Here is a 17,706-nt window from a genome sequence, read left to right as displayed (position 1 = left end):
CTTCATTTTGCTCCCCCCAAAAGCCAGATAGGTATTCATTTTAATGGGTGCCCAAAACAAAAGGGCCTTAAACTCTGTGACCAACCCTTCCCTGATAAGTGGTTAGGGGTGGGGCAGGTGGTGATCCGGATGGTCCTGATCATGGGAGAGAGTCTAATAGTAGTTGAGGGGTCATATTAGGGAGCAGACAGATCACGGGTCAGAGTGGGGGTACTGGGTAGCTTGTTGAGCCTGGAGAAAACACTTCTGCTTCTCATGGCCCAAAATCAGCACTGTAAAAGCACTTACCTCATGGATTCAACCACTCTCCCCTTCATTAAGCTGCTGGATTTCCCAAGGCCCAGGAAATCCAGCCGCCTGTGGTTAAAAATAGAATGACTGTTAAATTGAAGGCATGCAGCCTCATTATAATATTGAAATGACCAACCCACTTCCCACCAGCGAATTGGTTGCTTGCCCTTTGTCTTGCCTCCATTAAAACCAGAAGTAGGTGATCTTGAGGTGGGTTCAATTCTTCTTCTAGATTCTTTGCATTTTAACGTCGGAAGTGACCCAACCAACACTTTTTGGGAATCAAGATTCTGTCCTATATCTCTAAAATAAAATGTGTAACGCAATAAAGACATTAAAAAAATCAATCATTTTTTTAAAAAGTTCCAAAAAACAGTCCCATCTGACCACACCTCCTCCCATCAAACCTTTACTTTCTCAGGGACTTTTAGATTTGCTTAGTGTCCCATTCCCAGAGACTCAAACTGGAAATATTTCCATGATTGTATAATTTGTATAATATGTATAATTTGAAATAGCCCTCATTACTGCTTTTTAACCCCTCAGTGACAGTGCAGATGTGGTTATTAGGTTTTCCTTATCTTTGGGGCATGCCTGGCCTCCAAGTGCTTGATATCCACATATATTCATTAATTCATTGAATTATTCACCACAGTACTGAAATAGCAAAACTTTTCAACTGCACCTGCCCTTAAAATAAAACTGAGAGAGAAATAAAAACATAAAGCACTGGAAATGCTCGGGTCTGGCAGCGTCTGTAAACACAAGAACACAAGAAATAGGAGCAGGAGTAGACCATATGGCCCATCGAGCCTGCACTACCATTCAATATGATCATGGCTGATCTTAGGATTCAACTCCACTTTTCCACGTGCTTGCTATATCCCTTGATTCCCTGTTGGAGAGCTGTGGAGAGGGAAACAGAGCTAACGCTTCAGGTCGATAACCTTTCATCAGAATACTAAAGAGGAAAGGTCTGGCAATAGAAAAGTAATCAAGTGATGGCCAGAGAAATCTAGTAGTAAGATCATTTTTAACATTTAGGAAGCTAGAAACTTTTATGAAAGTGAGGGAATACTTGCTAAAGTATTCGATACTCAAAGATTTCTAATATTGCTAATGATTTTTGGTGGAAGAAAGAAACACAACAGTACAGAATAAGTGAAAATGTTGAAGCACTATGCAAGCCACACTAACACAGCTGGACCAGTGAATGTACCATATCCATTCTAATGCTGTGCTCCCAGACTGTGCCCAGACTACACATGAGCAACATCATGCAAGATGTACTGGTATATTTTAAAAATTCTGCTACCTTGGAGAAGAGTTTCTACATTTTAACAGTTATGGAACTGATTGTTCAAAACTCTTCAAACTGGAAAAGAACCTGGCATGTTATGAATATTTGGAGCTTGTCCTAAATGATAATCCTTAATCTCTACTAATTTCAGCCCTAGCCATGTTTCCCACTCTATGAAACTCATTCTACTGACTATGTAAAAATTATTTAATAAAAAATGTGCAATACTTGATACTTTCAACATAGTATAACACTTGTTAATGTGAAAAATACGTATAATTTTCTTTTTGTTCTCCACATTTAGCTGGATATGAGCATCAACAATAAAATCTGTCAGAAAGCATCTCCGCTGGGTTACCAAGAGATTGCCACCCTGATTGGGAGGCATTCATGCTCGCAAATTTCAACACAGGTCCAATAAGCAAGGAAATAAATAAGAAACAAAAATATGAATATATTTTACTAGAATGGCCCTTAGACTGAATGTACTCCCCCTACTTATTTTCTCTTTTATGTGCATAATTTTGCACTTCATATTTACATAACGTATTAAATTCTCTAGTGTGTTGCATACTCCTTATTCGGATATCACCATTCTGTGGCACAGGGTAGATTTTATCTTTTAGGTGGCCAACTGTTGGAGCATACCAGCTGCCCAATCATTACTGGGAGAAGACATAGAAGCAGCTTTAACCCTGGGCCTCATTTAAATGAAACTAAATGAGCTCCAAACTGGCATCCCGATGTAGCTTGCTGGTTATAGGCCTGAGCAATTTTAGCCAACTGTTGAGCCAAAGTTGGCCCACAAGTAGGCCCCAGGGCTTGGGGTAGGCAAAGTGTGTGTGAGGTTGAGTTGAGGTGATCCAGCAGCAGCAGCTCATCCTATTTTTGTAGATCCAGCAGGAGCAAGTAGGAGAAAATGTTTTGTAGTCTTTTTAGGAAAATTTTCCAAAGAAAAAACAATCTTGAGGGAGAATTTTAAATGAAGCTAGAAGACTCCAAAATAAAGAACAAAAAGTGTTGACATAAGACCAATCCTAGGTAATGTGTCTCCATATAACAGCAGAATGAAAGGCAGCAATTCATCTTTAACATTCCTGCATTAACCTTCCTCAACTGATGTTCTAAGTTATCACTGTCTTTTGGTAGCATAAGTTAGAGTGATAGATTCTCCTGTGTAAATAACTATGTTTGGAACGAATAATATCATCTTCGCATAAACCCATCATTTGTATGGTTGCATCTTATCTTAAGTGTATATATCTTACATTGTTCCTCACTTCCAGCAGACTTCAGGGCAGAACTTAAACATAGTTTAAAATTGGCACATTCTCAGTCCTCCCTAAATTCCACACCCACTTAGAGAGCTCAGCTGGATTTGTGATCTATCAAACCAATGAAATTTAGAAACCCATTTCTGACATTTTTTGGGCACTCTGTCCTCTGTATTCAAGAGTTAAAATGTGAAGTTAATCATAACCAGCTGATCAGGGCTTTCAGAAGCATAGCTGTGGAAAACTTGGGACTTCCCAGTTGGTACAGTGGCTAAATTGCTTGAAGTTACTTTTTTTTGTTTTCAGTGTCATTGAGTTTGTGAGTTATCTGTCTTTCTTGAAAATTTCCCTTTTTCCTCTTGTTATAGCAACTAATATTATAAACTTTCTGGGCACTGTTAGGAAACAACGCTGCGCAAATGCCGTATACAGTTATCAGACCTAAGGAATTTTGTTGCAGTTAATAACTCAGCCTAACATTACTATTTCTAAAAACATATGTAGAGAGTACAGTGCTTATTCACATCTGGCTAGTTGGGAGTGATGTACAGTCCATGATCACATATGAGATAGTGTTAGAGTTTATCCTGCAAGTTCTCAGCAGCATCATATGTGTAACAGGGAGGCCCAGTAATAAAAGCAGGAACATTTTTCACCAGAGAATAATTAACTTATTCAGTGCACATATTAAACTCTTTGATAATTGAAGCTTTATTTACAGGACTACTGTAAACACAACACCAACCTGTTGTTTTTCAAATGGTGCAGAATGAGAACGCCTGAGTTTTCTTTTGCAGGTATCTCCATGCTCACCAAACATCATGATGTAAACATCTGCATCAGTGCTTGCTGCAGGAAGGTTCCCAGTGAACACGCGAACTGAATATAAGATATCTGCAGGAAGCAGAAACAGTAAGTTTATTATAGTTTCTTCCAATGCATTGAGAACTGTGAAAGAATATTAGAAGATACTCACTGATTATAACTGAAGAGTTCCAAGGAAGCAATCAATATTGAGCTAGAATTTTCCGGGCTAGGGTAATTGGCAATTATGGCTGATAGTTATGACAGTATTTAGGCGAGACTGTGGCGTACTGGTAATGTCACTGGACTAGTAACCCAGAGACCCAAGCTAAAACTCTGGGGACACATGTTCAAATCCCACCATGGCAGCCGGTGGAATTTAAATTCAATTGATTAATGGTGACCACAAGACTACCATCCATTGTTGTTAAAACCCATTTGGTTCACCAATGTCCTTCAGAGAAAGAAATCTGCTTTCCTTACCTGGTCTGGCCTACATGTGACTCCAGACCCACAGCAATATTGTTGATTCTTAACTGCCCTCTGAAATAGCCTATAGGAACATGGGAGCAGGAGTAGGCCATTCAGCACATCGAGCCTGCCCCGCCATTCAATACGATCATGGCTGATGTTCCACTTCAATGCCTTTTTCCCACACTATCCTCATATCCCCTTAAGTTATTTGTATTTAAAAATCTGTCAATCTCTGCTTTAAACATACTCAATGATTGAGCTTCCACAGCCCTCTGGGGTAGAGAATTCCAAAGATTCACAACCCTCTGAGTAAAGAAATTTCTCCTCATCTCTGTCCGAAGTGGCCTCCACCTTATTTTGAAATTGTGTCCCCTGGTTCTAGACTCCCCAACCATCTTACCTGTATCTACCCTGTCTATCCCTTTAAGTATCTTGTAGGTTTCAATGAGATCACCTCTCATTTTTCGAAACTTGAGAGAATACAGTCCAGTTTCCCCAATCTCTCTTTATAGGACAGTTCCGCCATCCCAGGAACAAGTCTGGTGAACCTTCATTGCACTCCCTTTATGACAATAACATCCTTCCTAAGGTAAGGGGACCAAAACTGCACACAGTAGTCCAGGTGCGGTCTAACCAAGGTTCTATACAATTGAAGCATGACTTCACTACTTCTGCACTCAAATCCTCTTGCGATAAAGGCTATCATACCATTAACCTTCTAAATTGCTTGCTGTACCTGCATGTTAACTTTCAGTGACTTATTGACAAGGACACCCTGGTCCCTTTGCACACCTACACTTTCTAATCTCTTACCATTGAAGAAACACTCTGCACATCTATTCTTCCTACCAAAGTGGATAACCTCACAATTATCCACATTATATTACACCTGCCACATTCTTGCCCACTCATTAAGTCTTTCCAAATTCCCTTACAGCCGCTTTGCATCTTCCTCACCACACACATTCCCGCCTAGTTTTGTGTCTTGGAAATACTACATTTGGTCCCCACATCCAAATCATTGATATATATTGTGAACAGCTGGGGCCCAAGCACTGATCCCTGCGTTACCCCACTAGTCACAGCCTGCCAATGCGAGAATGACCCGTTTATTCCTACTCTCTGCTTTCTGCCTGTTAACCAATCCTTAATCCATGCCAGTATATTACCTCCTATCCCATGTGCTTCAAATTTGCTAACCAACCTCCTGTGGGGGACTTTAGCAAAAGCCTTCTGAAAATCCAAGTACACCATGTCCACCGACTCCCCTTTATCAATTCTATTAGTAACATCCTCAAGAAACTCCAACAGGTTCGTCAAACATGATTTACCATTCATAAATCCTTGTTTGACTATGCCCAATCAGATCATTATTATCTAAGTGTCTATTGTATAGTGAGCTCATCACTGGTATCAGACCCACCAGCCGTCCTTGTCTCCGCTTTAAAGACGCCTGCAAACGCAACATGAAGTCCTGTGACTGTTGCCAGTGATCGTCAGAGCTGGCGGACAGCCATAAAAACGGGGTTAAAGAGTGGCGAGTCAAAGAGACTTAGCTGTTGGCAGGAAAAAAGACAGAAGCGCAAGGAGCGAGCCAACTGTGTAACAGCCCCGACAACCAATTTTATCTGCAGTGCCTGTGAAAGGGTCTGTCACTCTAGAATTGGCCTTTATAGCCACTCCAGGCACTACTCCACAATCCACCGACCACCTCTAGGCGCTTAACCATTGTCTCTCGAGACAAGGAGGCCAAAGTAGAAGATTTATCACATCCTTTAGAATAGATTCTAGCATTTTCCCAACAACTGATGTGAGGCTAACAGGTCTGTAATTCCCTATTTTCTCTCTCCCTTCCTTCTTAAATAGTGGGGTGACATTTGCGACCTTCCAATCTGCAGGAACTGCTCCAGAATCTATAGAATGGTTATCAAGCCATTTAGTTGTCCAAAACCGCTACACAAAAGTTGAAAAAGAATAAAATCGGATGGAACACCTGGCGTCGATCTTGGCACCAGAAAGAACGATGGAAAACCCAGGCCTGTAGACACTGCAAAGTCCTCCTAACTACCAACTGGGGGCTTGTGCCAAAATTGGGAGACCTGTCCCACAGAGTAATCAAGCAACAGCCTGGCATAGTCGTACTCACGGAATCATACCTTGCAGCAAATGTCCCAGACACTACCATCACCATCCCTGGGTATGACCTATCCCACCGGCAGGACAGACCCACCCGAGGTGGCGGTACTGTGGTATACAGTCGGGAGGGAGTTGCCCTGGCAGACCTCAACATTGACTCCGGACCCCATGAAATCTCACGGCATCAGGTCAAACATGGGCAAGGAAACCTCCTGCTGATTACCACCTAACGCCCCCGCCCTTGGCTGATGAATCAGTGTTTCTCCATGTTGAATACCAATTGGAAGAAGCACTGAAGGTAGCAAGGGCACATAATGTACTCTAGTGGGGACTTCAATTTCTATCACCAAGAGTGGCTCAGTAGCACCACGACTGACCCAGTTGGCTGAGTCCTAAAGGACATAGCTGCTAGACTGGGTCTGTGGCAGATGGTGAGAACAAAGAACAAAGAACAAAGAAAATTACAGCACAGGAACAGGCCCTTCGGCCCTCCAAGCCTGCGCCGATCCAGATCCTCTATCTAAACCTGTCGCCTATTTTCTAAGGTTCTGTATCTCTTTGCTTCCTGCCCACTCATGTATCTATTTAGATACATCTTAAAAGACGCTATCGTGCCCGCGTCTACCACCTCCGCTGGCAACGCGTTCCAGGCACCCACCACCCTCTGCGTAAAGAACTTTCCACGCATATCCCCCCTAAACTTTTCCCCTCTCACTTTGAACTTGTGACCCCTAGTAATTGAATCCCCCACTCTGGGAAAAAGCTTCTTGCTATCCACCCTGTCTATTCCTCTCATGATTTTGTACACCTCAATCAGGTCCCCCCTCAACCTCCGTCTTTCTAATGAAAATAATCCTAATCTACTCAACCTCTCTTCATAGCTAGCGCCCTCCATACCAGGCAACATCCTGGTGAACCTCCTCTGCACCCTCTTCAAAGCATCTACATCCTTTTGGTAATGTGGCGACCAGAACTGCACGCAGTATTCCAAATGTGGCCGAACCAAAGTCTTATACAACTGTAACATGACCTGCCAACTCTTGTACTCAATACCCCGTCCGATGAAGGAAAGTATGCCGTATGCCTTCTTGACCACTCTATTGACCTGCGTTGCCACCTTCAGGGAACAATGGACCTGAACACCCAAATCTCTCTGTACATCAATTTTCCCCAGGACTTTTCCATTTACTGTATAATTCACTCTTGAATTGGATCTTCCAAAATGCATCACCTCGCATTTGCCCTGATTGAACTCCATCTGCCATTTCTCTGCCCAACTCTCCAATCTATCTATATTCTGCTGTATTCTCTGACAGTCCCCTTCACTATCTGCTACTCCACCAATCTTAGTGTCGTCTGCAAACTTGCTAATCAGACCACCTATACTTTCCTCCAAATCATTTATGTATATCACAAACAACAGTGGTCCCAGCACGGATCCCTGAGGAACACCACTGGTCACACGTCTCCATTTTGAGAAACTCCCTTCCACTGCTACTCTCTGTCTCCTGTTGCCCAGCCAGTTCTTTATCCATCTAGCTAGTACACCCTGGACCCCATGCGACTTCACTTTCTCCATCAGCCTACCATGGGGAACCTTATCAAACGCCTTACTGAAGTCCATGTATATGACATCTACAGCCCGTCCCTCATCAATCAACTTTGTCACTTCCTCAAAGAATTCTATTAAGTTGGTAAGACATGACCTTCCCTGCACAAAACCATGTTGCCTATCACTGATAAGCCCATTTTCTTCCAAATGGGAATAGATCCTATCCCTCAGTATCTTCTCCAGCAGCTTCCCTACCACTGACATCAGGCTCATCGGTCTGTAATTACCTGGAACCAACAAGAGGGAAAAACCAACTTCTCCCCTTCCTCACCAATTTACCTGTTGCAGATGCATCTGTACATGACAGTATTGGTCGGAGTGGCCACCGCACAGTCCTTGTGGAGACAAAGTCCCGTTTTCACATTGAGGATACCCACCATTGTGTTGTATGGCACTGGCATTGTGCTAAATGGGATAGATTTTGAATAGATCTAGCAACTCAAAACTGGGCATGCATGAGGCGCTGTGGGCAGAATTGTATTCAACCACAATCTGTAACCTCATGGCCTGGCACATCCCCACTCTACCATTACCATCAAGCCAGGGGACCAATCTTGGTTCAATGAAGAGTGTAGGAGGGCATGCCAGGACCAGCACCAGACATACATAAAAATGAACTGTCAGTCTGGTGAAGCTACAACACAGGACTACTTGTATGCCAAACAGCAGAAGCAGCATGCAATAGACAGGGCTAAGCGATCCCACAACCAACGGATCAGATCTAAGCTCTGCAGTCCTGCCACATCTAGTCGTGAATGGTGGTGGACAATTAAACAACTAACAGGAGGAGGAGGCTCCACAAATATCCCCATCCTCAACGATGGGGGAACCCAGCATATCAGTGCAAAAGACAAGGCTGAAGCATTTGCATCCATCTTCAGCCAGAAGTGCCAAGTAGATGATCCATCTTGGCCTCCTCCTGAGGTCCCCAATATCACAGATGCCAGTCTCCAGCCAACCCGATTCACTCCATGTGATATCAAGAAATGGCTGAAGGCACTGGATACTGGGCCCTGACAACATTCTGGCAATAGTACTGAAGTGCTCCAGAACTTGCCGCGCCCCTAGCTAAGCTGTTCCAGTACAGCTACAACACTGGCATCTGTGGAAAATTGTCCAGGTGTGTCCTGTCCACAAAAAGCAGGAAAACTCCAACAGAGCTTGTCGCATCTGGAATGGCTGTACCTTTCCAGGAAATTCAACACCATTGCTTTAAGCTATGATTCCATTGACATTTAAATTCTGCATTATTATCCAATAGTGTTCCTTTGTGATCCTTAAATCAATAACATTTAAACTGTATATATAATAGTAGCCAATAGTATTGCATGGCATATTGGTAAGGGCAAAATAAGGTCAGTGTGCTGCACCCATGCCTGAAATAATTGTTGGACCCTTTGTATATGCAAATAAGAGGCTTAATGCTAGTTTAAAGCAAGATTGGTTTGCCTTCAGGCAGTCAGCCTCCTGCCCTCAGGAAAACCAAGTCTACAAGTGTATTTAGTATTTTTAACATCTGATAGGAGGTAAAGGAGTGCAAGTGTCAGGGAGAAAGGTAGAAACACCTAAACTGACATTAGCACAAGGGAAAGAGTTGATTGGTGAGTAGCTGGTAAGATCAGCATTTGTTACCCATCCCTAATTGCCCTTGAGAAGGTGGTGGTGAGCTACCTTCTTGAACCTCTGCAGTCCATGTGAGGTAGGTACACCACTGTGCTTTTAGGAAGGGAGTTCCAGGATTTTGACCCAGCAGCAGTGAAGGAACAGCGATATAGTTCCAAGCCAAGATGTTAAAACTCCAGATTGTTAAACTCCAGAAAGCTTCTAAAAGGATAATCCTGGAGCCTACCTTTACTCAGTTTCACATTGAGTGTACAGAATAAAAGGATTACAAACATGTAGCTCCTTACTCAAATCCTCCACCGTCTCAGTAAGTATCTGCTGACAAGTCATCAAATAAGACCCCAGTTAACACCCTTCACCTGCATATAATCAAACAATTGATACACAGTTGTTATGGAAGTGATTCTGTTTTTTTGTTAAAATATTTTTTGAGGAATTCATAGTCAAACTGAATAAATGTTGAACCAGTTTTTTTCAAGAGAGTCATCAAGGGGACACTGAAAGAACTGGTTTGGCAACAATGTACTGTTTGTCACGTGACTCAAGTTAAAACCCTGGTAACAAGAGATGTTGGCAGAGAAGTCAGTCACGTGCCCTGATAGGACAAGCCTGGGGGGCAGAAGCGCACACCTAAGAGGACAGGAAATGCACAAGCTTTTGGTTGTACTGTCAGTGTGTTTTACCTTCTGGAGTGAGCGGCATATAAAGTTAGCCTGTTGCTGAAGAAGTGAAAGGAGAGAAGACCAAAATCCAGCTCGCTTTCCAGCATCTCTAAAAGACCCTGAGAAGTCTACTGTGTCATTCATCTCATCTCTTTGAAGAAAGCCTGCTAAATTAGTTCTCAACGCCACCTGAAAAGCACTGTTCTAAAAGATCCCAGTAACCTGCCTAAGTGTGCTCCAAGGCTAGTTTTGGACCAAAACATATCTAATCTGCTGTTTCTACAAGAATGTGAAAGTATTCAGCCCAAGTGGGTTTTTTTGTCTGTAACAGAGCTCTGAATTTAAAAAATCTTCTATTTTTCCAGTTAACCGGTGCATGTATGAGTGTGATGGGCTAAGTCAAAAAGGGGACTTTAACATTTAAATTTGTGTGTTTATGCTTTACTTCATTACTAGTTAAGACTTATTCTATAATAAACTGATAATTTTGTTGTTCATTAAAGAAACCTGGTTAGTGTGTTCTATTTTTGGGAAAAATAAGAGTATATGATTGATTGTATTCGTTAGTGGGAAAATTTAAAACATATGTGTGACCTGTGGAGAAGTGGGACTAGAAATAACAGTGCGCTCCTCCCGCCTCGATCGTAACACAATTAACAGATTAACAGAGGTTGCGGGTTTGGAAGGTGCTGTCAAAGGAACCTTTGTGAGTTGTTGCAGTGCATCTTGTATGTAGTACACACTGCTGCCACTGTGTGTCAGTGGTGAAGGCAGTGAACATTGAAGGTGGTAGATGGTGTGCCAATTAAGTGGGCTGCTTTGTCCTGGATGGTGTCGAGCTTCTTGAGTATTGTTGGAGCTGCACCCATCCAGGCAAGTGGAGAGTATTCCATCACACTCCTGACTTGTGCCTTGTAGATGGTAGACAGGCTTTGGGGAGACAGGATGTGAGTTACTTGCCACAGAATTCCGAGCCTCTGACCTGCTTTTATAGCCATAGGATATACGTGGCTGGTCCAGTTCAATTTCTGGGCAATGGTAACCCCCCAGGATGTTGATAGTGAGGGATTCAGCAATGGAAATGCCATTGAACATTAAGGGGAGACGGTTAGGTTCTCTCTTGTTTGAGATAGTCATTGCCTGGCACTTGTGTGGCGTGAATGTTGTCCAGGTCTTGCTGCATTTCTACACAGGCTGCTTCAATATCTGAGGAGTTGCGAATGTGGAGGAGGTGCTGAACATTGTGCAAGCATCAGCAAACATCCACTTCTGACCTCATGATGGAGGGAAAGTAATTGAGGAAGCAGCTGAAGATGGTTGGGCCTCGGACACGACCCTGCCCAACAGGGTTGGGGAAGGTTTAAACAACTTGGCAGGGGGATGGGAACCTGAGTGTAGATTCAGAAGGAATAGAAGCAAAACTGGAAATAGAAGGCAGAAAATCAATATGCCAGTATGGAAAGTCGAGAAATCAAAGGAAAGAAGATAGACAACAAAGGAGTTGTGCAGTGATTATTGGTATATACTTCAATGCAAGGAGTCGAGTGAATAAGGCAGATGAGCTGAGGGGTTAGATAGACACTAGCCATATCATATCAAATGTGGCTTAAAGAAGGGCAGAAATGGCAGCTCAACATTCCTGGTTGCAGGGTTTTCAGACAGGATGAAGAGGGTTTAAAAAAGGAGGATACAGTTGCCTTTTTGGTTAAGGAAACAATCACAGCTGTGCAGAGGGAAGGTATGCTAGAAGGCGCATCAAATAAAGTCATATGGGTTGAACTTAGGAACAAAAAAAGGGGCAATCACACCTGAATCTACACTGCTGATCTCTGCTTGTTCCAGGTCCCGTTTACCGATGGTTGCACCCCTCCAACGCCTTTGTTCGTCGGAGAGTTTCATCTGTTGACTTTTTTTTATTAAAATAAAACCACCCAGTTTGTATATTTGCTGGGGGGGTAATGCCATAGACCTCCAAATAGTCAGAAGTTGATGGAAGAGCAAATATGTAGGCAAACTGCTGAAAAGTGTGCAAACAAAAGGGCAGTAATAGTAGGGGATTTCATCCACCCGAATATTAACTGGGATAAATTCATTGCAAAAGATACAGAGGGCACAGAATTCTTATAATGTATCCAGGATAAATTTTTAGCCAGTATGTAGCAAACCCAACAAGGGGCTGTTCTAGATTTAGTTTTAGGGAATGAATCTAGGCTGGTGAAAGGGATATGAGTGGGACGGGATTTTAGTGATAGTGGTCACAATTAAGCTAAATTTAGAGCAGTAATAGAAAAAGATAAAGATAGATCAAGGGGGGAATTTTATGCTCTCTCCCACAGCCAGTTTGGAGACAGGGCGAGCATAACATCAAGTGGGATGGTGGCAGGGGGATGGCGGGGGCGGGTTCCTGCCACCATCACAGCTCTGCCAAAATTTAGTCCTGGGCAGGAAGGTCTGTGAATGTCCTTCCCACCCACTGCCAATTGAGGCCCTTAAATGGGCAATTAATCCCCAATTAAGGGCCTCATCCCACCGCTGCCGCAATGCGCCATGCGGCCCTGTCACTGCATGAGAAGCAAAGCACGAAACACTGTGCGGGCTGCTTCCTGGCTCCGGGGTGGAGGGGATGGTGGGCTGGGGTTCCCTCATTACAAGACACTTAGTGCCTGATCGAGGGAACTGGCATCGGGAAAGGGGGGCACAGTGGCTCCCATATACCCCCCTCCGCCATGGCCTCCACCTCGTGAGACCCCTCCCGCCCTGACCTATCTGTGTCCTGAGTCCAGCGCCACTCCTGGGCCTGCAGTAGGTGCTCCTCCAGCAGCAGTCACCGCCTCCATGGTGGCACTGCTCACGGAACAGCTGCTGGCCTCTGACCGGCAGCTGTCCAAGGGTGCGACTTCTGGTGACGGGGTCCTTGATCCTGTGAAAGGCCACCGCTGCCCACTTAAGTACTCGATTGGCACTAGCTTCAGTGGGCCTTCCGGAGAAGAGGCAACCTGGGGTTCTCAGCATCGCCTTTTCCAGACGTCGAGACCACCATCTTCAGCATAAAATCCCGGCTCAAGAGTAAAACATTTTAATTTGTGAAAGGCCAATTTTACTAAGCTGACATGTAATTTGGCAAAACTGGACTGGAAACAGCTACTTGCAGGTAAATCAGTGTCAGAGCAGTGGGAGGCATTCAAGGAGGAGCTGAACAGATATATTCCCATAATGAGAAAGGGTGGGACTCACAAGTCCAGGCCCACTGGATGTCAAAAAGCATACAGAGTAGGAAAAGGCGAAAAAAAGAAAGCCATGCCACATGCCAACAACTCAATACTACAGAAAACCTAGAGGAATATAAAAAGTGCAGGGGTGAAATTAAAAATGAAATTAGGAAAGCAAAGAGATAGTACTGTTATGAGTTTGCTTCTATTTCTTTTGTAAAATATGTGTTAAGGACTTATATTTGAATTATTGATACTGATTAATCTGGATTCTTGAAGAGATGGCTGAACTTTGTGGGGTTTTTTTTAAAGTTACCAAAAGGTTTCTGAATTTGGCTAATAAATAAGTATTACTAGAAGGCACCTGTCTGTGGATAATCACCCAGAAGGGGTTGTTTTTGCCTTGGGGAGATGTTTATAAAGAAGTGACAGGCCAAGATTTATAGATGTCAGGAGACTTGACTTCTTGAAGGTTTTAGTTTCAGTTTGAACTGTTACAACAGTTAGTTGTTTCTTGCCTGCTAGAAGAAGAACAGCTCAGCTTTCTCTCTCTTGAAAATAAATCCTGCATCCAGTATGTCAGCTTCCTATTTCCTCTGTATTTGAAGAAACCCTGCATGTTTGAAGAAACCTTTGCATGTCGAATGTATGGGAACTGAAATATTGTTGCTGCTTTCCTGCTGTAAGACTTATTTGGAGCCTCTGTCGCTGCACCACTTGGAAAGCCTACCTAAACTGATCTTCAGCATCACCTGGAAAGAACTGTTCTAGGAAGATCCTTGTGACAGCCACCTATACGCATTTAGGACACCAAACCAAAAGAAAGGACATCTTTCCATATCTTTTTTTTTCATCAAGTATGATCATGTATTCAGCCTAAGTGGGTTTTTTTCTGGGGGGAGTTTTCTGCACTTTAAACAAAAATCCCTTTTATTTTCCCGGTTAACAGGTGTGTATGTGTGTGTGTGAGGGGCTAGGATAAATACGGGGCTTTAATATTTCAGTTTGTGTGTAAGTTTTATTTCATTATTGGTTAAGACTTGGTTTATAATAAACTGATAATTTTGTTGTTTATTAAAGAAACCTGCTTGGTGTGTTTTATTCTGGGGAAAAATAGAGTATATGATTGCCTGTATTAGTAAGTGGGAAAAGTTAAATATATATTGTGACCTGTGGTGAAGTGAACTAGAACAAACAGTGCGCTCCTCCCACCTCAGTCGTAACAATATGAAAAAATATTGGCAAGTAAAACCAAAGAAAACCCTAACATGTTTTATAAATACATTAAGAGCAATTGGACAACTAAGGAAAGAATAGGGCCTATTAGAGACCCAAACAGTAACTTGTGTGTAGAGGTGGAAGACGTGGGCATAGTTCTTAATGAATACTTTGTGTCTGTTTTCACAAAAAGAGAGGACAAAGCAGACATTGTAGTTGAGGAGGAGGAATGTGCAATATTGGATGGGATAAGCATTGTGAGGGAGGAAATATTAAGGTGTTTAGCATCCTTCAACGTGGATAACTCACCAGGCCTGGATGAAATGTATCCTAGGCTGCTAAGGGAAGTAAGGGAAGAAGTAGTGGAGGCTCTGACCATCATTTTCCAATACTCTCTGGCTACAGGAATGGTGCCGGAGGACTGGAGGATTGCTAACTTTGTACTGAGTAATTATAAGCCAGTCAGCCTAACCTCGACTTTGGGCAAACTACTGGAAAAATTCTGAGGGACAGTATCATTCATGATTTAGAGAGGCACCTATTAATCAAGGACAGTCAGCATGGATTTGTTAAGGAAAGGATGTGTCCGGCTAAATTGACTGAATTTTTTGAGGAAGTAACAAAGACGACAAGGGTAGCTTGTGTGGTATAGTGTACATGGATTTTAGCAAAGCCCTTGACAAGGTCCCACATGGCAGGCTGATCAGTAAATTAACAGCTCATGGTATCCAAGTGAAAGTGGCATGTTGGATCCAAAATTGACTCTCAGTGGCAGGAAGTAAAGGATTATGGTCAATAGGTAGTTTTGTGACTCAAAGGCTGTTTCCACAGGGCTCAGTACTGGATCCCTTGCTGCTTGTGGTATATATCAATGATTTAGGCTTAAATGTAGGGGGCACGATTAGGACATTTGCAGATGATAAGAAAATTGATCATGTGTTTAATACTGAGAAAGAAAGCTTTAAACTGTAAGAAGATATCAATGGACTGGCCAGGTGGACATAAAAGTGGTAAATCAAATTCAATCTGCTGAAGTGCAAGTTAATGTATCAGGGCAGGAAAAACAAGGCAAGTGAATCCATAACATATGACTAGATTCTGAAAAGTGCAGAGGAACAGAGGGACCTAGGAGTGTATGTCTAAAGATCCCTGATGGTAACAAGACAGGTAGATAAGATGGTCAAGAAGGCATTGGTATACGCTCCTTTATTGACCAAGGCCTAGAGTATAAGAGGAGGGAGTTATTGCTATAACTGAATAAAACACTACTTAGACTGCAGCTACAGTACTGTGTACAGTTCTGGTCATCTCAATACAGGAATGATTTGATCACACAAGGGAGTGTACCGTAGAGATTTACAAGGATGTTGCCAGGAATGGAACATTTTAACTATTGTCACAAGAGGTTTTTTTTAAATTTAAAAGCTTAGAATTCTGTGTGTTTTAAAAAGACTGAGAAAAAGGATTTTTTGTGAACATTGAATGCTGAAACTTGGTGTTTGAAATGGTTGGGACAGACTGCAAGACATCTGTTCCAAACAACAGCAAGGGAAATGACAGGTCGCATGACTTATTATTAAGAGTTTCAGTTTCATTTTTGCATTGTGGAGACCAGTAAGCTAGATAGCCAGGCGGCAGAACAAATTGGCTGGGACCTATTTTTTGCAGACCAGAGAAAAAGACCTTTCACTGAAACAGAAGGCTTGCCTCTCCTGGAAAAAGAAATTCTACATTTGAGTTGGTGACTGTGGTCTGCCTAGAGAGAGAAAAGAATACCTGGAGAGGAAAAGGCCCAGGAAAAGAGGAGTTGCTGCTCTCTGTGGAGAAATGTTCTTTTGTTGAGAGGAAGCACTGCATTTTAAAATGTAGCAGATTCCATTGTCTCCAATCTCTGAAAAATCTCTGCCTCAGGAGTGATTCCTGTTGCCTCTTATGTTTTGGGAGGTCAAGAAAGGTCAAGAAAGCTTCTATTGCTAGATTGCTATTTCAAAACCCAAGTAGACCTATTGCTACACCCTTTGCTGAAAGATCTGTGTGATGCCTGCTGCAGACAAAGTGCCATGAATGCCTACCCATCACAGACTGTTCATCAAACTCACCTGGAGAGACTTCAAGTGGCATCTGACTATTCAACTCTGGGATACCTCACTAACCTGGAAATATGCTACCAGAATGTGACAACCTAATTATTTTATTATTCCTAAGAAATAGTTGCAATCCAAAACATCCTTTTTAAAACTGGTTAACCCTATTTTTTGAATGTATTGTCATGATCCTGTTTTTTATTTTCTCCGGGAAATATGTTGTGTGTCTTTAAGACAGCAAAGGATGCTTTAAGAACAAGCAAGCCTCAGGAGTTACCAAGAATGTACATTTTGGTTGCTGTTGGATACAACCAGATAGAGAGGGAACTAACCAGCTTCAAAGGGTGCATCCTGGTTGCCTTGGACACAGCCACTCGGACTGAGCATCGAGAGATACTTTGTTACAATTTAATTTTGAATTGGTTTATAGATTAGATTAGATTAGAGATACAGCACTGAAACAGGCCCTTCGGCCCACCGAGTTTGTGCCGACCATCAACCACCCATTTATACTAATCCTACACTAATCCCATATTCCTACCAAACATCCCCACCTGTCCCTATATTTCCCTACCACCTACCTATACTAGTGACAATTTATAATGGCCAATTTACCTATCAACCTGCAAGTCTTTTGGCTTGTGGGAGGAAACCGGAGCACCCGGAGAAAACCCACGCAGACACAGGGAGAACTTGCAAATTCCACACAGGCAGTACCCGGAATCGAACCCGGGTCCCTGGAGCTGTGAGGCTGCGGTGCTAACCACTGCTCCACTGTGCCGCCCTTTATAGTGGAAACAGACTGTTCTAACTCAGAGGACACAGACAGACAGCTGTGTATTAGCACCCGAAAGGAGTGCTCTCAGACCATTTAAACTGAAGGAAGAGAATTTAGTTTGTTTATTTATTATTCTCTCCCAAAATTCTAAAAAGTCAAGCCAAAACAGAGATCTCTGATAATTTAAACTGAAGGAAGGGAAATTAGACTGTGACAATCTTCTATCCCTCAAAAATTCTAA

At 42.7% G+C, this 17,706-nt stretch overlaps 1 protein-coding gene across 1 annotated transcript in view; it reads right to left on the bottom strand.

Moving 5' to 3' along the window:
• The window catches only part of LOC137370267 (lipoxygenase homology domain-containing protein 1-like), a 64,534-nt gene that overhangs the window by 14,925 nt on the left and 31,903 nt on the right, over positions 1-17,706 (bottom strand). Inside the window, exon 6 of the mRNA XM_068032647.1 lies at positions 3,611-3,759. Within this exon, the coding sequence (XP_067888748.1) occupies positions 3,611-3,759 (149 nt within the window). The remainder of the gene's footprint in view (positions 1-3,610; positions 3,760-17,706) is intronic.

Source organism: Heterodontus francisci, chromosome 5 (assembly GCF_036365525.1).
Source record: "Heterodontus francisci isolate sHetFra1 chromosome 5, sHetFra1.hap1, whole genome shotgun sequence".
Taxonomy (NCBI): domain Eukaryota; kingdom Metazoa; phylum Chordata; class Chondrichthyes; order Heterodontiformes; family Heterodontidae; genus Heterodontus; species Heterodontus francisci.
The sequence above is the reverse complement of the archived record's forward strand: the minus strand, read 5'-3'. Positions and strand labels throughout refer to the sequence as shown.